This window comes from Chlorocebus sabaeus, chromosome 2, assembly GCF_047675955.1.
Source record: "Chlorocebus sabaeus isolate Y175 chromosome 2, mChlSab1.0.hap1, whole genome shotgun sequence".
NCBI classification, from domain to species: Eukaryota; Metazoa; Chordata; class Mammalia; order Primates; family Cercopithecidae; genus Chlorocebus; species Chlorocebus sabaeus.
In genome coordinates, this window is record NC_132905.1 from 94,180,215 (window position 1) to 94,197,791 (window position 17,577).

Consider the following 17,577-nt stretch of genomic DNA (forward strand, 5'->3'; position numbering starts at 1 on the left):
GGTCTTCTGTCACTCACTCTTGAAAACAATGTTCAAGAACTGACGTCTTCCGACATTGAGAAATGGGCATTCCTCTGCAGTTCAGGAAGAGTTGTACATTTTAACCTATTCTCTTGAAGACAACATTGATTACAGATACCAGAAGAGTGAAAATGTTGCATTTTATTGATACCACCATCTGACTTCTTAGGATTTAATCTAAGAAAATGATCTTGGAGATGGCAAAAGACATACCACCAGGATGTTCATTGTAGTGGTGTTTATACTAATGCAAACTTGAAAATAATTGAGCCCTTTGGCAATATGAGATTTGTTAAACATGTGGTGAGAGATATCACTACAAATTTGTTAAACATGTGGTGAGAGACACACTTCGGGTCCATTAACAGCTGATCTTGTTAACTCCGACTGTGTCACTTACTCTTTTGACTGCTCCTTTGTTGTGGGGGCTGCTGGTGCTGGGCGGGTGGTTGGGGAAACTGTGAAGACTGTGCTGAATGGTGTGGCCTTGGCTTCATGGCTATTCTCTGAGGTCAAGTGTATTAAAGTGGTGTGATAATGCTTCATGCACTTTCACTTCACAGAGAAGTATTTAAGAGATACATAAGCTTGATTTCTATTTGGGATGCCGTTAATGGAGGTAGCAGAGATGAGGTGGTGGGAAGGAAGCCAAGATCAATCTCTACTGAAAGTTGGAACAAACCTCCCTTCTTCTGTTAGTCATCTGGGTATGGCAATCACCTTAATCTTGGTGATGGAAAAATAGGGACCTGCGACTAAGCTGACATCTTCCATACAGTAGGGAGTGGCTGACTGCTCTGATGGTGGGCAGGAAAAGAAGACGTAGGTTTGGGAGCTGGACACTCTTTCCCTCCAATAAATGAGCCAGGCATGCACTCCTTATTTTTCATCCTGGGAGAAACCCAAGCACGGTGGCTTCCTCTCCTCCTGCCAGGAGGCAGGTTGACAATCAGCATTCATGGACCATTGCCTCATTGCTCAGTTCTCTGCACACCTGTTAATTTCCCCCCCAGGAAACATGAGTCGCCCACAGTGTGTTAAGAGGTGTGTATACACTGGTGCGTGTCTGTGGGCATGTGCGTGTGTGGGTGATGAAATTATTTAGCCAGTTATCACTCCCTGTTCCTGGGTTAGCTCTAGGTGGGAAAATGATGGAAGCCGTTTTGTCTTCTCCACAATGCTTATTTCTATCTTCTGAATTTGTAACACTAAATATAATGTTATTTGCAACAGAAAAAAGAGCAAAAACATTATTTTTAAATATTGATGTTTCTAGTCAATAAAATAATCTGTTCCCCTTCCCACATCTCCTGCACAGTAAGCATGCTTGCAGATTCCTAGTTAAGCGTTACTGCTTCCTCCCACACTGGACTTCACAGGGTCTCAGGAAAGAAACACACTCACGGTTCTCCTATCAACCTGGATTCTATGTGTCCAAATAAAGGAATTGTAAAACTGCATGATTCTTTGAATCTCACCAGATTGTTAGCCTCATACGTCTTTCTTTTAAGTCTTGGATATGGGAAACTTGAACTAAATCCTATTTGAAGAGCAGTGCCTTCAAAGTAAGATGCAGAGCGCTGTCTGCGTTTTTTACAGGGCACAGAACTACGGAGAGCACGCATCAAAGACCTCCGCCTAGCACGGGCAAAGGTCTGCTTCTGCATTTAAGCATCTGAGCCCTCAAGAGTTAGCTCCCGGGCTCCTCTGGAGCAAGATTCCACCCGGTCCCACGTACCTGCCTCGTCCGCCGTGATGGTGAGCTCGTTGCTGGGCTCGCTCTTGCCAATCCGGTTCTTGGCGTACATGCGGATGCTGTAGGTGGAGGAAGGGTGGATATCAATGATGGTGGCCGAGTTCAGCTGAGGGGAAACATCTTTGGTTCTCTGAGCAGAATCCCAGGAGTCTTTTGGGTTTTGTTTTTCAAAAAAGAAGAGATAGAGATGTGAGTTTTTTTCCTCTGCCTTTGAAAGTTCACAAGCAGGAATTAAAAAAAAAAAAAAAGATGGAAAGAAAGAAAAATTACACTCAAAGTGATTTCTCAATGCAATGTTCCCAGCTTTCTGGCAGAGTTGGCCATCAGAGGGGATGTGACATCCCACACTCATTATTCACGCTGCGAGGGACATGGGGCAACGAGCCAGCCGAGTTCAGGGAGGGGCAATGGAGGAAGCACAGAGTGCCGACTGGGGGAGATCTCAGAAGGCAACTTCCAGTGGCGGAAGCTCAGGTTAGTGGAATGGACAATGGTCACCCTAAGCACTCATTGTATGGGACAGTACAATGAACTATGGTTTGGATAGTACCCCTGGGTCCCCCCAAAATCCCTGGTTCTAAAAGGCATTTGAAAACCAGCAAAACTTCAAGCCATACCAGATCCTTTCCTCTCCAAACAGAGTGTGTTAAAAATAAGATAATCCTATACAAACCAGTCTCCATTTCCAGAATAAATCCTGATTACCAAACATATTTTTTGATTCTATTTTTTGAAATCATTCAGTGCCAAATCCTTGGTTGTAGGAATTATTTTTCAACCACAGCTAATTATAACAGCAGCACCTGCTTCATGTGAAATGTTATCACTGAACCTATGACATTTTGTATCTGGTGATTTTCAGGCTTCAAGCAAGGATGGGAATGTCAATACATGGTTCTTATATCAAAAGAGTTTGGGCAGTTGTTGATTGCAGGTCGGTGATCGACAGCTGGTGTTGGCTAGGGGGATGAACAGAGGAGTCCCCAGGACAGGAGACAGAGATGGTGCCTACATATTCCCACCCTCCTCAGGGTCTGCCTTGGTGGTGATGACCATACAAGTAAGTCCTCCGTGGATAATCTGAATCTGTGTTCCCTGCTGGACTTTAAACTCCAGGAGGGCAGAGGCCATGCTGGCCATACCCAGTCTTTTATCCCAAGTGCTAGCACAGTGCCTGGCTCACAGTAGACAAACAGTACATGAATGTTTAATAGATGAACAAATAAACCACAAATACACGGACCTCTGAGTCTTGGGAATGGGGTCATTCACTTTGTCACACTAAGGGTGAGTATGGCAGTTTACGGGACTTCTCTGTCCAGTGTTAAACATAAATGCAAGATATTTTCTGGAATTGAAGAAAAATATGTGGCTTAAAGACTGCTTTTGAATACTTTAACTTCTCAGAGAATGGAACCTAATAGAAGCTGACAATGAATATTGCAGTTGACAAAGAAAAAGCATATTTGGGGTCAAGAAGATTAGAGGTGGAAAAACATGAAATAGAAAGAGTTGGAAAAAAATTGACGAGGAGAAGAATATGATTCAATAGAAGACAAATGAGGAGAGGAAATTTGATAGCAATGAAATGGCACACACCTATGAGCCTTGTCGCACAGAGAGAAAGCCAGGCTTCTGCAGAGATGTTTAGGAGGATGAGGAGGAATGCCAGGTGCCGCAAGATGCAGAGACATTTGCTAAGTAGCCCTGGGAGGAAGTAGGCAGTTGTGGTGGTTGATGCCTTTGCCCAGGCAACATGGAATTTTCTGGAACTGATGGGGCCAATGAAGATACAGCCATCTTCACTGGAGGTTTTTGTCTGGGAGTTGGCGGGCAGCCTGGAGAGGCATATGAGTGTCCATGACTGCAGTCCCTTACACCAATCCAAGGCATATGGTGGACCTGGTTAGGGACAGGACAGTCCCCTCTTGGTGGTCACTGGGCACCTCCACATCCATGCCCTATAGGTTCCTTTAGCTCAGCCCCTACCTCAGTGACACTCCCTTGTTCAACAGTCTCCCACTGTGACTTATAAACCCTCTCTGATGCTGCATTTGCTCCCTGTCTGTAGAAACTACCACTCACTCCCTCCAATGGGCTGGGGGACCCGTTTCAAAGCCCATCCTCACCCTTCCTGTCCGTGGCCTTCCCAGACTCTCCCCAGTCACACTTGCCCTTTTCAGATCTTGGATGTCCATTCATACATTTCTGTTTGTGATTTACTCCTAAGAACCTCTTTATTTGGTTAATGGTGCATTCTTTTTAGTTATATTTATATCTCAATTTTCGGTTTCATCCTCCCATCAGGGCAATGTGCTGGGCATTTTAAAACATGACTTCTGTGGCCCCCAATCTGTGGGCACATTGGAAACACCTTGGGGCTTTTTGATAATTCTGCTTTCAGACCTACTAAACCAGAATCTCTGGGGAATGGTGCCCAGAAACCTGTGCTTTTAAAAAGACTCCCTATCTTGGTCATTCTGATGTATAGTTTGGACAGACTGTTTTATATGATTAAAATTGTACAACATCCTGCCAAGGTAAGGTTTTTATTTCCTTAGTGAAAGTCAAGAAACTCAAGCCCTGTTACACAGCTGGTAAGAAGCAGGGCTGGGATTTGGCCTCATCTGTGTTATCTCCAAGCTCAAGGTCATTTTTCTATAATGCATGACATCCACATAGTCTCTGAAAACACCTAATAAGACAGGATTTTGGTATTTCCAGGCACCTGCTGAAAATCTCATCTGCTTAGAAGACCTTCTGGCAAGTTGACAATGCACAGAAATCATTTGGTCAAATGTAAGAGAAGAAAACTTTGGCCCAGAATTATTGTACCATCTGTGGGTTTGCAGGAAGACTGAGAGGGCTGTATAAGCTCAGAGTTGCAGCCTGGTTTAGGAAGAAGTTGTCAGAATCATTCATTGAAAGAGTGGGCAGGATGCCACGGCTTGGTGTAAGGGACTGCAGCCATGGACACTCATATGCCTCTCCAGGCTGCCCGCCAACTCCCAGACAAAACCACCAGTGAAGATGGTTGTATCTTCATTGGCCTTGTCAGCTCCAGAAACTTCCATGTTGCCTGGGCAGAGGCATCAACCACCACAACTGCCTACTTCCTCCCAGGGAGACTGGTGGTGTAGGAGGATGGGGCAGTTCAGAGTCCCACTGCAGCCTCTGTGCAGTGAGGAGGGAGTGAGGAGCTGACAGGAGCCAGTGAGGTTGCACTGGGTGCTTGCTGGGGAGCTTGTCTTAGGGGTCAGATACCCCAAATCCAATGAATGCAAGAGCAACAAGGACTAATATAAGAGCGTGGACTTGATATGAAGAAGTGCTGTTATAGGCTAAAGACCAGAACGAGTGAGGGTGACTGAAAGTTCTAGAGGTGAATTACATGAAAGGCTTAACAATGGAGTGGTAGCTGGGAGAAGGAGTGGGCCCTCCATGTTGGTGACTAGGAGGAAGTGTGGGGACACAGCAGAGCCCCTTGTCCTCTGTCTTATTCTTCTCAAGGATAACAGTTCTCAGGGTGAACTAGGGGTAGTAAGCCCAAGAGAGGAGAGGGGCTGGGGGCGTGTACCTTCTGTGTCAGAGTCTGTGTTTCCTGGTTACCTTCCAGAGTGTGATGGAGCTTGCCATGGTGCTGAAACCCGGTCTGAGACCTGTGAGGCACCATGGACAGGAGGGAGGGACAGGAGAAACTGTGGACAGGAGGGAGGCACCAGAGAAACCATGGACAGGAGAGGCCAACAGAGAAAGGAGGGAGGTACCAGAGAAACTGTGGACAGCAGGGGCCACCAGAGAAACCGTGGACAGGAGGGGCCACCAGGGAAACTGTGGACAGGAGGGGCCACCAGAGAAACTGTGCACAAGAGGGAGGCACCAGAGGAACTGTAGACAGGAGGGGCCACCAGAGAAACTGTGGACAGGAGGGGCCACCAGAGAAACCGTGGACAGGAGGGGCAACAAGAGAACCTGTGGAGACGAGATGGCCACCAGAGGAACAGACTCTGAAGGGCAGGCTGCCTTCCAAGGAAGGGAATAAAGGGAGGCAGCAAACTGCAGATGGATCTGCTGGAGGTCCCCAGACAATATGCTCAAAGGGATGTTAAAGGTGGCCTTGGGTCCATGTACAGGAGAAGCAGAAGTCCCTGGGAATCAGAAACTATGGCAACCAAAGCAACCTGTGTACTTGTCAGCTATGGGAGAAGAAGAATATTCTGGATAAGGAAGGGACAGCTTCCCTGTGCCTCTGCCTGGTCAGACGACGCCCTCTGGTGCTGCAACTGGGCATGACCAGAGTTGGCGGGGCCAGGAGATGATGACAGGAGATACAAGAACAAGGACTTGGAATGTTCAGTGTTTCCTGGAAAATAGTAAACCAAGGAAAGTCATCTGTTGTCAAATCCTGGGAGGGCTGTTATTTGGCCAAAGGGTTAAGAGATGGGAAGAGAGCCGCTGGATCCAGGAAGGTCTATTTTGGTGCAATAAATGTAAGCACTTGTAGCAGTCACAGCTGACCAAAGACAGAACTGTGTTCCCTGGGTTAGTGAGCTTCTGTTTCTAGGATTGTTCATAGAGTTAACATTAACTTGCAGAAGTTCTTTCTGTAAAACTAATGAAAAGTAAAGGAAAACTTTTGGGGGGATAATTTCACCATTGCCTGAAACAGGGGTTGAGACTCAACAATTCGACTAATGATTATCATGAATCTAGTGTACCTGTCGGGCACTATAAGAGGTGCAGGGACATAGCATAAGGTTTGTCAGACACAATTCCAGCCCTCAGAGCTCACTATGGCCCATAGGGGGACAACTGTCCAGTGGGGTGCAGACAGTAAGTTAATAGTCACGAGTCCACCAAGTGTTCCAAGACATGCTATGAATAGTGAAGGGGAATAGGTAGTCAGGGAAGGCTTCCTGGAAGAAGTGACATTTAGGCTGTTATTAATATTTGAAGGATCAGTTTTCTTTGTAATCAGTCTAAAACTACACTCACTTAAACTATGGTTGTAATTTTTATACACCAAAAATTTCTTGAGGAAGCAACTAATACATGAAAAATCTGACTAACACACCTCATACAGCAGTGAGTACAGGTGCTGTCTACTCTCAGCACAGCTCCTTCCTCCCAGGGGTCCCAAACTGAAAGTAATGGGAGTTCTGTAGGGTCCTGGTGGAGACCTTGGTCATGGACTTGGATCTGCTTGTCCTGTGGGCTTTTCCCCAGTGATTCTCCTGGGACCCATGCTGACCCTTAAAATGACTTGCTCCAAGGCTGCATAACATCTAAGCCACACCACTGGTCCTGGCCCTGTCTCTGGTTGAAGTAGAGCATGAAGGATGGAAAAAGTATCCCTCAATCCCTCCTGTACTCAGCTTTATAGACAAGGAGCTTTCCTGCTTTGGTTATATAAACCATGATCAATGTATACATTTAAAGATGCTGTTGATAATAATGATTCTTAGATTTCAATTGCATGTAAATTAAATGCAATAAACATTTACAGTACACTCTTCACTTGACAGACATTGTGCTGGGTGCTGGGGATCCCAGGACACAGAGAACCAGAGTCCCTGCCTTTGGGAAACCCCTGGGGAGTAGGGAGATAGTGAGGACTCTTAGATGCTGAGCAAGTAGTTTAACACAGAGGGTTTAAAGGCATTTTACTCGTAAGTATTTTCCTGCATGCTGGAGCAATCTACAAGCTACCACCTATTAGATGTTGAGTATGCTCCAGGCAACGAGGAAGGCATTTTCAACGTCTTCCCTTCTTAGAGTCTGCCAATATCCATTGAGTGTCTCCACATGTCAGATGTGGTTCTGAGTGTTGGAGAAATGAGCTGGGTGAAAATAGACCTACTAGGTGCAGGGAGTCCCCAAGGAGCCTCTAGCGTGGTGGAGGTGAAATCAATATATTTGTCAGTAATCACAGAGATACATATATGAGGTCCCATAATGCCACGTGCTGAGATTGAAAGGGAGATTGAAAGGGAGATGGAGCTGGGTGAGCACCTGGGAACTGGGATCTAAGGAGGGGGTAGTAACTGGGTGGCCCAAGGAAGGGAGGACTCCAGGCAGAGGGCAGCTGGTGGCCTTTGTGGTCTCCTTGCCAGTCCTTTGAGGTGGATGCAGCAGTGCCCACTTCACAGGTGAGATGAGCAAGCGAAGGTGCAGAGCTGGTGCAGCACAGGCCCAGCAGCAAATCCCACACAGGCTGGGTCCCAAACCACTGAGCCTAGGCCTGCCACCAGCATCCGGCAATGCCCGATCCTCTATGAGGACAGGGGAGGTCCTGAGCTGCTCCACTAGGAGTGGCCTCCTGTGTGCTCCGGCACCAGCAGCACGGGCAGCCTGCAGCCCCATAGCCAGTGCGCAGCCAGTAAGGTAAAGGGCTGTCCCTGTCCCCACAGTGCTCACTGCACCTGTCTGAGCTCTCATCACTGTCGCCAGGCTCCAGGCCAGTTTCTGCTCAAATGTGCCTGCCTCACCTAAGAAGCATTTGCTTCACTTCAAGACCTGTATCTGTGAATTTGCAATCCCACTTCCTTAGAACAAAGGCAAAGTCAGCCTCTCCTCCCTGGGCCCTTGGGAAACCTGTTCATCCTAGTCCCCAAAAGATGCTTGTTTAGCTCAGCACTGTCTTGCACGAGCTTCCCCCTCCCCTCAGGTCACTGTGCCTCACCCCTGAGCCCAGGGCCCTGGCTCTGCAGCATTTCTCAGCTATGGTGAGACCTGCAGTCCAATCAACCCCTGGAGGGCCCTTCCTCAGACTTTGTGTAAGCGGTGTCACCTCACTTCTAGGTCCCCAGTTGCAACTCAGAGGCCGATGGCCTGAGCCATTCCATTTTTTCTTACATGCATTTCCAACCCAGCAAGTCATAGATACTACTTTTCGCAACACTATTTTTTGTTTTGATCCACCATCTTCTCAATCTTCAAATTCTGTTCTCCTGAATTCCTGAAGAGTCACCCCTTGGCTTTCCTTTGCAGTCACCATTTCCTGGCTCTGTTCCTGGCTTGCTGTTGCTGAAACATTTCCTCACTCCTGACCTGTGGTTCCTAGCTGCCTTGAGCTTGATTTTTTACTACAGCTTTAGTGCCAAAGATACTAAATGGGTCACAACTGGGTAATCTGAAATAAGGTGCGGTGTCCAGGAAGTGAAAAATAAAGCTGCTTTTGTGGCCTATAAGGATTTTATTAACCCTTCCCATGCTCGTGGTGCTCGAATTCCTCCTATCTTTTATGAGACACAGTAAAAATTCTGACTGGGGGCCACAGTGGTGGTATTCTACCCTCGCCCCACGCATCATAAAGTTCAAAATGGCCCCGGCATTGTTCCTTGAAGGCAATGAACGGGCACACCTGCAGTGGCCCTGGCAGCAGGGTTGGTTTTATTTATGGGCTCTGGGCTGAGTGGTCCTGGGCGCAGCAGCCAGTGTTGCTGATGGTCCCTGAGCATTTCCAGGAGTTTGCTCCCGAGTGAATATTCCTTTTTCTGCACCAACCACCACTGCACAGTTTATCCGACCAACACCAAGCACAGCTCGAGCTTGGCACTCTGGGTGCAGGACATGGGCTCAGGCTCTGCAAAAGTCACCCAACTGAGGAAATGGGAAACGAAGGGAGCAGGTGAGATAGAAAAGGTCACGGCAGGGGCCTGGCTCCATCAGCCACTGCCCACATGCCGACAGGCAGCTGCAGTATCAAGGAGTCCAGCAGAAAGCAAGACTGAAGTCTGGGCTGGCTAAAAACGAAAAAGAAGCAGAGCTGAGCCTCAACACAAAACTCCACTCCCACAGCAGAAAGCCAGGATGCGCTTCGGCCAGGAGGGAGACTGACTGGGGGAAATGGTGCTTCTGAGTGACTGTGAGCTGAGTTGTGCACTTACAGGCAAAACACATTAATAAGGAGTAAAATAAAGGAACTTTCTGAGGTGGAAATGAAGCTGGAGGAAGTAAAGAACTTACCTGATTTATTTTTGCATTCAATATCGTAGCCCGTGATGGGGCTGTTTCCATCAAACCCCATGGTCCACCTGAGCGTAATTGTGCGTGCTTTGACATCTTTGATCTCAATTTCGGGAGGGTCTGGGGGCTCTGCGCCATCAACAGAAAGACTCCGAGTTAGTTCAAACGGAGCTCTGACATGAAATGCCAGTGGAAATGCTGAGCGTGACTCACAAATGATTTGTCTGCATTAGACAAGAACAGACGCTTTTTATTTGGAAACATTTTCTTTTTCCTAATCACGTTTTAGGGAAGAGAAATTCCACTTTCCCAAGACTTCCAATTTTCATAGTCCTTAAGAACTGGACCAAGCCTGGAGGATATAAAATGTCACTATTCTAGTTTGGAGCTCTAACTCAAAACATGTTTTGGCCCCAAATGTTAAACTTCCCTTTCATTCTGGTCATGTAGTACATGGATTCCTAAAATTGAGCTAAGAAATTCCATCGCTGTACTTGTGTGCATGCAGCTTGACTGTGATGGGCTTGTCATCTTGACTGGCTCCTCTTAAGGGCTTCGTTCCCTGTTTCAGGGCTTAATCACAGGCACTGCAAAATTCTGCTTTAGCACTGACATTATACACATTCAAAATTTCCTGGTAATTAGGAAGTGTTACAGGGCAAGTTGAGGCCACACAGGTGCCCAAGGCTGAGCATAGAGCTGCCGTCCTGAAACGACTGTGTTTATTCTCTTATGCTATCGTCTTCCTACCTTGTACTGTAAGCTGAATTATTCCACGGTCCTCCCCATAAGAATTAATAGCATGGCAGGAAAAGAAACCAGAATCTTCTCTCACAGTTGGCAAAATCTATGTGTGAAGCAGAAAGAAATTTATCTTTTTCAGTAGGCAAAATGACTTTGGGCCGTAAAGCTCTCTCTCCACTCTTTCAGTTCTCCTGCCATGCCCAGCACGCACATATGTACACTGACACTCACACTCACTCACACAACCCCCATTCCTCCCGACACATACGCAAAATCACACACATGCACGTATCCCTCTGAGGACAAATTATTTCAGTGTAATTGTAAGTAGGTGGATGAATAGGATTCATGTACATTATCCATGTCAGGTGTAGCTCATTAAATTGGATGTGTAATTTATATACGATGTCGTGGTCAGCTTGACATATATCCCACATATACATTTTTTTTTCATGGTATCCAAAGCAACCATGCCTAAAGAGACAGATTAAATACTGCAGCCAGGGCTGGGGGCCAGCACGACTCGCATCATATTCCTTTTCCAGGAGGATTCCAGGAACGGAATGTCTGAGAGCCAATATAAGCATTTCAAACACAGGGCTTCCCCACCTCCCCACCCTGTGTGTGCTATAATATCATCCTCTATCCCCACGATAACAGCACAAGCCAGTTCACTACTCACAGTGCTTTTCTCTAGCTTTTGTGATCCTCTCTTAACGACAGCATTTTTTTTTATTGTGGATTTTTCCAAAGAAGCAAGATAGTTTTTATAATATTTTTGTCCCAAAGCCCATCTCATTTTTCTTTTTGCAGGAAGTTAAAACATGCACACAGCATAGGCCGTCATTCCTCAAGGATTAACTGTCATTTAAAAACCTTATTTCTCACTTTTTTTTTTTTTATTACAGTTAGGTTACCTGCTGCATTCATAATGACACTATTCTTAACACTTAGGCTAAAGCACTATTTTTGAAGGCTACTTCAGTAATCTCGCTGTGTGAAAGGGGAGAGAAAGGGTGCTTCATAAATAAATTCCAAAAGATTATCTGCTACTTATCTGCACCCACTTGTGTGAAAGGAAAGACTTATTCTTTCAATAAAGTTCGTTCCATTGAGTTGTATTTGCTATGCTTTTACCTGCAGAGTAGAAATCACCTCTTCTCCCACCTCCTTGGTGGACACAAGATAACGGGCCATCTCAGGGTTAATGATTCGGTCCTCCTTCTCCCAGCGGACTATAATGGGCTTCTCACCATGCGCTGTGCAGCTCATCTCCTTTTTCTGCCCCTGCGTAGCCAGGGTAGTATTTGGATATGATGTTATCATCGCAGGAACTGAAAAACCAAAAGGGACACAACTTGTTCAGCAAAGCAGCGTTCTTGATTTTTCCCTGGCAACACACTCAGCTAAATCACGCTTCAAGAGATATTTCTTTGAAATGAAATTTATTCAAGAAACTGCTGAGTGAGAATCACGGGCAAAATAAAGGAAAGGTAGCAGAAAAATGAAACTCGAGTAAGTGAGCCCTCAGCAGAAATTGCCATGCCGTTTCATATCCACGGCATGTTGCTCTCTTCCAACCCTGTTGAGGGCCATGGCCTATATCCCTTAGCACACCCAGAATGACTGGCATGGTTTGGCTATGTCCCCACCCAAGTCTCATCTTGAATTATATGCCCATAATTCCCATGTTTCATGGGAGGAACCTGGTGGGAGGTAATTGAATCACAGAGGTGGATCTTTCCTATGCCGTTCTCATGATAGTGAGTAAGTCTTACAAGATCTGATGGTTTCAAAAACGGGATTTTCACTGCACAAGCTCTCTCTCTTTGCCTGCTGCCATCCATGTAAGATGTGACTTGCTCCTCCTTGCCTTCCATCATGGTCATGAGGCCTCTCTAGCCACATGGAACTGTAAGTCCATTAAACTTCTTTCTTTTGTAAATAGCCCAGTCTTGGGTATGTCTTCATCAGCAGCATGAAAAACGGACTAATACAATGATGTTACTGGTTGCTCTGTCTATAAAAAAAAAAAACTTCACAGGAAGGGTTATCCTCCTTTTTCTGGGATCATCTATGTTTCTAACTATCATTTTCAACAATGGAGATAAAACCTCCACTTTTAGTCAACTTTACATGAATCCCTTATTGCTGCTAACCAGTGCTCGTAACCACTCTTCACAATGCTGACTCTACATAGGTCTGGAGTCAAATTCATGCTAAAGAATTAACATGAAGGTGATTGTAGTTTGATAATGGCCTGAGGAGACTAGCAAAAGCTAACATACTCTACAAGAATACGTTCTCTGTCCAGGCCCACTGAAATGCACCCAGATAAAGCTCTACTGGCCATGAGCTCACAAACTAAAACTAAAGAACACATGAGAAAACTAACACCATGATTGAGAATCAGTTTCCCAGGACTTCAGATGATAGAGTCATCAGATACAGACTGCAAAATAACTATGCATGAATGTTTAAAGATATTTTAAAAATATGATAAAGGAATAAGATGTTAACAAAAAGGACTACAAAGGTTTAAAAATTCATCAAAACATAACTATATTTTTACTTGCTTTTAAATCTCATTTCCCCAATTACAGGAAGAAGTTTCCTTCCCCCATTTCTGAGGTCAAGCTCAGACTATGTAGTTGATTGCTTGCCTCATAAGCCTTCCAAGGTACTTTACCATAGAAACACTGTGGCTTCTTCTAAGACTGGCACATACTGGGTCATGCCTTGTCTCATGGCTTACCAGAGAGGTTTGAGACATATAATAAAACGTCAAAATACCAGCAGTTCTGTAGCCTGGACACTCACAGAAGAACCTACATTTGGGAGTTTCTCCAGAGTCAGCAGCCATGGGGCAGAGATGCGCCCCACAGCACTGACCGTGTAATAAGATGGGAAGTAGGCAAATTGGTGACTGAGGAAAGAGGCGCCAAGAGTCCTGTATATCAAAGAGAGCTGTTCACAACTGTCATGAAATTCCTCTTCCGGCATTTCTAAAATGCAGCAAAACTGGCTGTACTGTCCCCAGCCTTTGTTTCTGATCCCCCCCTTTCCCCTAGCCTATCAAGGAAAAATGTTTATTTTTATTAACAGCTTTATTGTGGTACAATATTCATACCATAAAATTCACCTGTTTTAAGTGTGCACTTCAGTTGTACACTTAATGTTGCATTAGCTTCCTAGAGTGCCTGTAACAAATTACTAGAATCTATGTGGCTTGTAATAACAGAAATTTCTTCTCTCACAGTTCTGGAGGCTGGAATTCCAAAATCAAGGTAACAGCAGAGCCATGCTCCCTTTAAAGCCTCTAGGGGAAGACCCTTCCTTGCCTCTTCCAGCTTCTGGTGGCCACACGCATTCCTTGGCTTGTGGCAGCAAAACTTCAGCCTCTGCTTTATCTTTACATGATTTACATCCTTCTTTGAATGTTTCTGTGTCTTCTCATGGACTTCTTATGAGGATATCAGTCACTGGATTTAGAACCTACCCTAATGCAATATAATCTCTTCTTAACGAATTATATTTGCAAAGACTCTATTTCCATATGAGGTCATATTCCAAGGTTCTAAGGGGACATTAATTTTGGGGATACTATTCAATCCATTACAAATATATTTATATTAATCTAATACATATACATACATACCATTATAACCTGAATACAAATATACACAGTTGTATAATCATCACTGAATCAAATCTTAGAGCTTTTACATTACCCCAAAATATTTCTCCTGCCCATTTACAGTCATTTCTCTTTCCCCACTCAAGTTCTAAGCAATCACTAATCTACCTCCTCTCCCTGATATGGTTTGGCTGTGTCCCCACCCAACTCTCATCCTGAATTGTAGTTCCCATAATCCCCATGTGTCATGGGAGGGGCCTGGTGGGAGATAATTGAATCATAGGAGTGGTTACCTCCATGCTGTTCTCATGATAGTGATTGAAGTCTCACAAGAGCCTAATGGTTTTATGAGGGGCTTTCCGCCCTTTGCACTTCTCCTTCCTGCCGCCATGTGAAGAAGCACAAGTCTGCTTCCCCTTTCACCACGATTGTAAGTTTCCTAAGGCTTCCCTAGTCCTGTAGGATTGTGAGTCAGTTAAGCCTCTTTCCTTTATAAATTACCCAGTCTCAGGTATGTCTTTAAAAGAACAGACTAACACAGTCCCTGTATTGCCTTTTTTGATAATTTTCTATACACAGAATCATATAGCATGTATTCTTTAGTATCTAGCTTTCTGGATTTTTTTCACTAAGCATAGTGTTGTCAAGGTTCATCTATGTCATAGCAAGTATCAGTACTTTGTTCCTTTTTATTGCTAAATAATATTCCAGCTCATGGATATACTGCATTTTTTAAATCCACTCACCCACTGATGCACATTGGGGTTATTTCTACTTTGGGGCTATTATGAGTAATTATACTACAAATATTCCTGTATAAGCTGTTGTGTGAACAAATGTTTTCATTTTTTCCAGGAGAGATTCCTAGAAGTGGAACTACTGGGTTATATGGCAATTTCATGTTCAACATTTTGATAAACTGCCACATTGTTTGACCAAGTGGCAGCACCATTTTGCACTCTCATGGCAGGAGATTGGAGAGAGAAGAGGGAATGAGAGGAGGGGTTAAGATTCAGCATTTACGGTGAGGGAACATTCCTTTTCAACCATTTGAGTTCAGCAATTTGAGTTCAACCATTTGAATTCAATGAGGGAACTGAAAGAGTAGAGATTGGGTGTAACTACAAAAAGGTAAGCTGGCATGTTCCTCAACAGCTGGAGGCTTACTGGCTGTAGAAAGCCTAGGCTCACCATGCTGTCACAGAGGAACTAAAGGTGGTGGCGCCTTCTGTTTGGCCTCAAATCCACTAATCAAGATTTTTTTTCTCATAAGGGAAAAGGGCTAACTCATGATAATTAGAGATCTCAAAGCCAACAAAAGTAACCTAATGTATTACAGGCCTATGAACAAGAAAATATTTACTCCTCATTCTTTCTCTCACAGCCGGGGAATGTGAATCAGAAACCATGACACCCACATATAATTTAGCTTTGAAAGGTGACCCCTGTCCACCACCATCATCCCCCATTCCCCAATTCCTGATGAGCGTCCTGATTCCCACAACACCCTCATCCTTAGAACAAAATACAGAAAATCTGGTTGCAAAACTGAAAATCAATCCATGTTTAATGCCTCCCAGTCTCCTGGGCATCTCAAGGCTATGGTCAGGATTTCCTATTGTGCAGTGTTTGTAAAAAGGAAATCTGTAAAATGGTAAGATGTAAAAAAAGACAGTTTTCCTGTGAGAACATGGTAAGTCACCATCATCACCTCTGAAATCCAGGGTAGTTTAACACTCACTGACTTTATTCCAATCAGAGTGAGCCAATTCTGAAGTAAGGGTTTCTGTCCTATTCTAGGAGCTCTGTGCAGGGGAGCAATGCATTGCAAAGGCTGGTGTTGACCCAGAACTTTAATTCCCTGGTACTTTAAAATAACCAACTGGAAGTACTGTTCTCCAAAAACTACAGCATTGTTTTGAGGACTTGTTTGTTTTCTTCTATTTTCCTTTAAAAAAAAATAATCGCAAGCTTTATTGCATTTGATGAGAGAAATACCTTGGCCAAACCACAGACCTCTGGTTTGTTTATGATTTGCCCATCTTAATCTGCAAATACTCCTAGTTTTATTTATATTTCTACTTTGAAAGAGTGCCCTACTAAAATGGGTATTTTTGTTCTGGTTATTAAATTCAGCACTTAGAGAGAAATGCTCTGACTAGACCATGTTCTTCTAACCAGCTCAAGTATTTTCAGCCCTTTAAAGAAATGGTGGAAAGGATTTTTTAAAATGAATCATTATCATGGCTTCTTTGCAATGCTAATGTTTGAAGGCATGACCTTTTCACTTGTCACAGTTATGGATGCCTAGAGATGACATGTCTGTACAGCAGCCCTTTCTGCAAGGATTTCTGAAGCATAACAAATGGATGGGGTAATTTAACAGGGACTGGTACCAAGGAGAGGCTGTGGGCAAACCCTGCTATCAGGGCCAAGGGAGATCCAGATCCAAGAAGCCTTTGTCCAAAGATTGTGCACTGTGTGCTTCTCCTGCAAAATTACCCATTGAGGAAGGTGCTGTTTTACATCGTATAAATTGATAAATTTGCTTCATAAACTATAATAGTATCTAACAGCACCCTTAATGCTCAATGAATCTGAGTTCTTATGATATAAGGGAGCATCTGTCTGACCTACTTTTTTGCAGCATAAAGATGCCGTGGTGTAGTGGAGCTGCTGTCATTGGCCAGGGAGATCAGATTGTGCACATCTCTGCCCAGCTTGGCAGTACAGTCATCTCTCTTTCCCATTTAGCTTGAAATTGGTAATGGTGGTAGTATTTATGCCACTGAAATTGGCAAGTGCTAGAAATCAGGGCTTTCTCCATCCTCTCCCCATCAATAGCTAATTGATAAACATTTAGCAGAATGATACTTAGGAGAGTGTTTCACTGTATTAATAATTTTAAAGGGTGTTCCCATCGTATAAGAGATACTGAGAAGATGGAGAGATTAAGCTAAGAGCAATAATTAACTTTATCAATAAAAGTAAACCCCCATTTCTTAATTATTAATTAAATAATTAAAATATGAACAGTATGTCACTGTATGTTTTGGCAAGTAATTCAGTGATACATTGATGCATATATTAAAATTTTAACCCAAGGATACAGAGAGAATGAAAAATTATATCAGTAAATCACTGATATTAAAGATTGGTTCCAAACTTTACTCTCCAGTCTTTTAATGACTCTACCAATAATGCAAAATTAATCCTTATACATTTTTATGGTTTTCGCTCCTAACTGGTTCTGCTGAAAAGAAAACAGATTGAAAAAAAAGCAATTGAAAAGAAAACAGGAGAAAGTACCAAACAGCCTGGATAATCCCGAACGAGACAAGATTCCTGTCACAAGCATCTGGCTCAATACTTTCATTTTATAGAGAAGAATGGCTGTCAAAAGCCCCAATACAGGAGTCCATCAGGATCGAATTTGATCGGTCCTATTCGA

General features: G+C 44.1%; 1 protein-coding gene across 1 annotated transcript in view; it reads right to left on the reverse strand.

Annotated features, from left to right (window-relative positions):
- DSCAM (DS cell adhesion molecule) overlaps positions 1–17,577 on the reverse strand; it is an 812,825-nt gene that overhangs the window by 149,019 nt on the left and 646,229 nt on the right. The window contains exons 12-15 of the mRNA XM_037985374.2: positions 11,627–11,823; positions 10,496–10,592; positions 9,746–9,874; positions 1,760–1,927 (exon numbers count right to left, since the gene is read on the reverse strand). Of these exons, the coding sequence (XP_037841302.1) occupies positions 1,760–1,927; positions 9,746–9,874; positions 10,496–10,592; positions 11,627–11,823 (591 nt within the window). The remainder of the gene's footprint in view (positions 1–1,759; positions 1,928–9,745; positions 9,875–10,495; positions 10,593–11,626; positions 11,824–17,577) is intronic.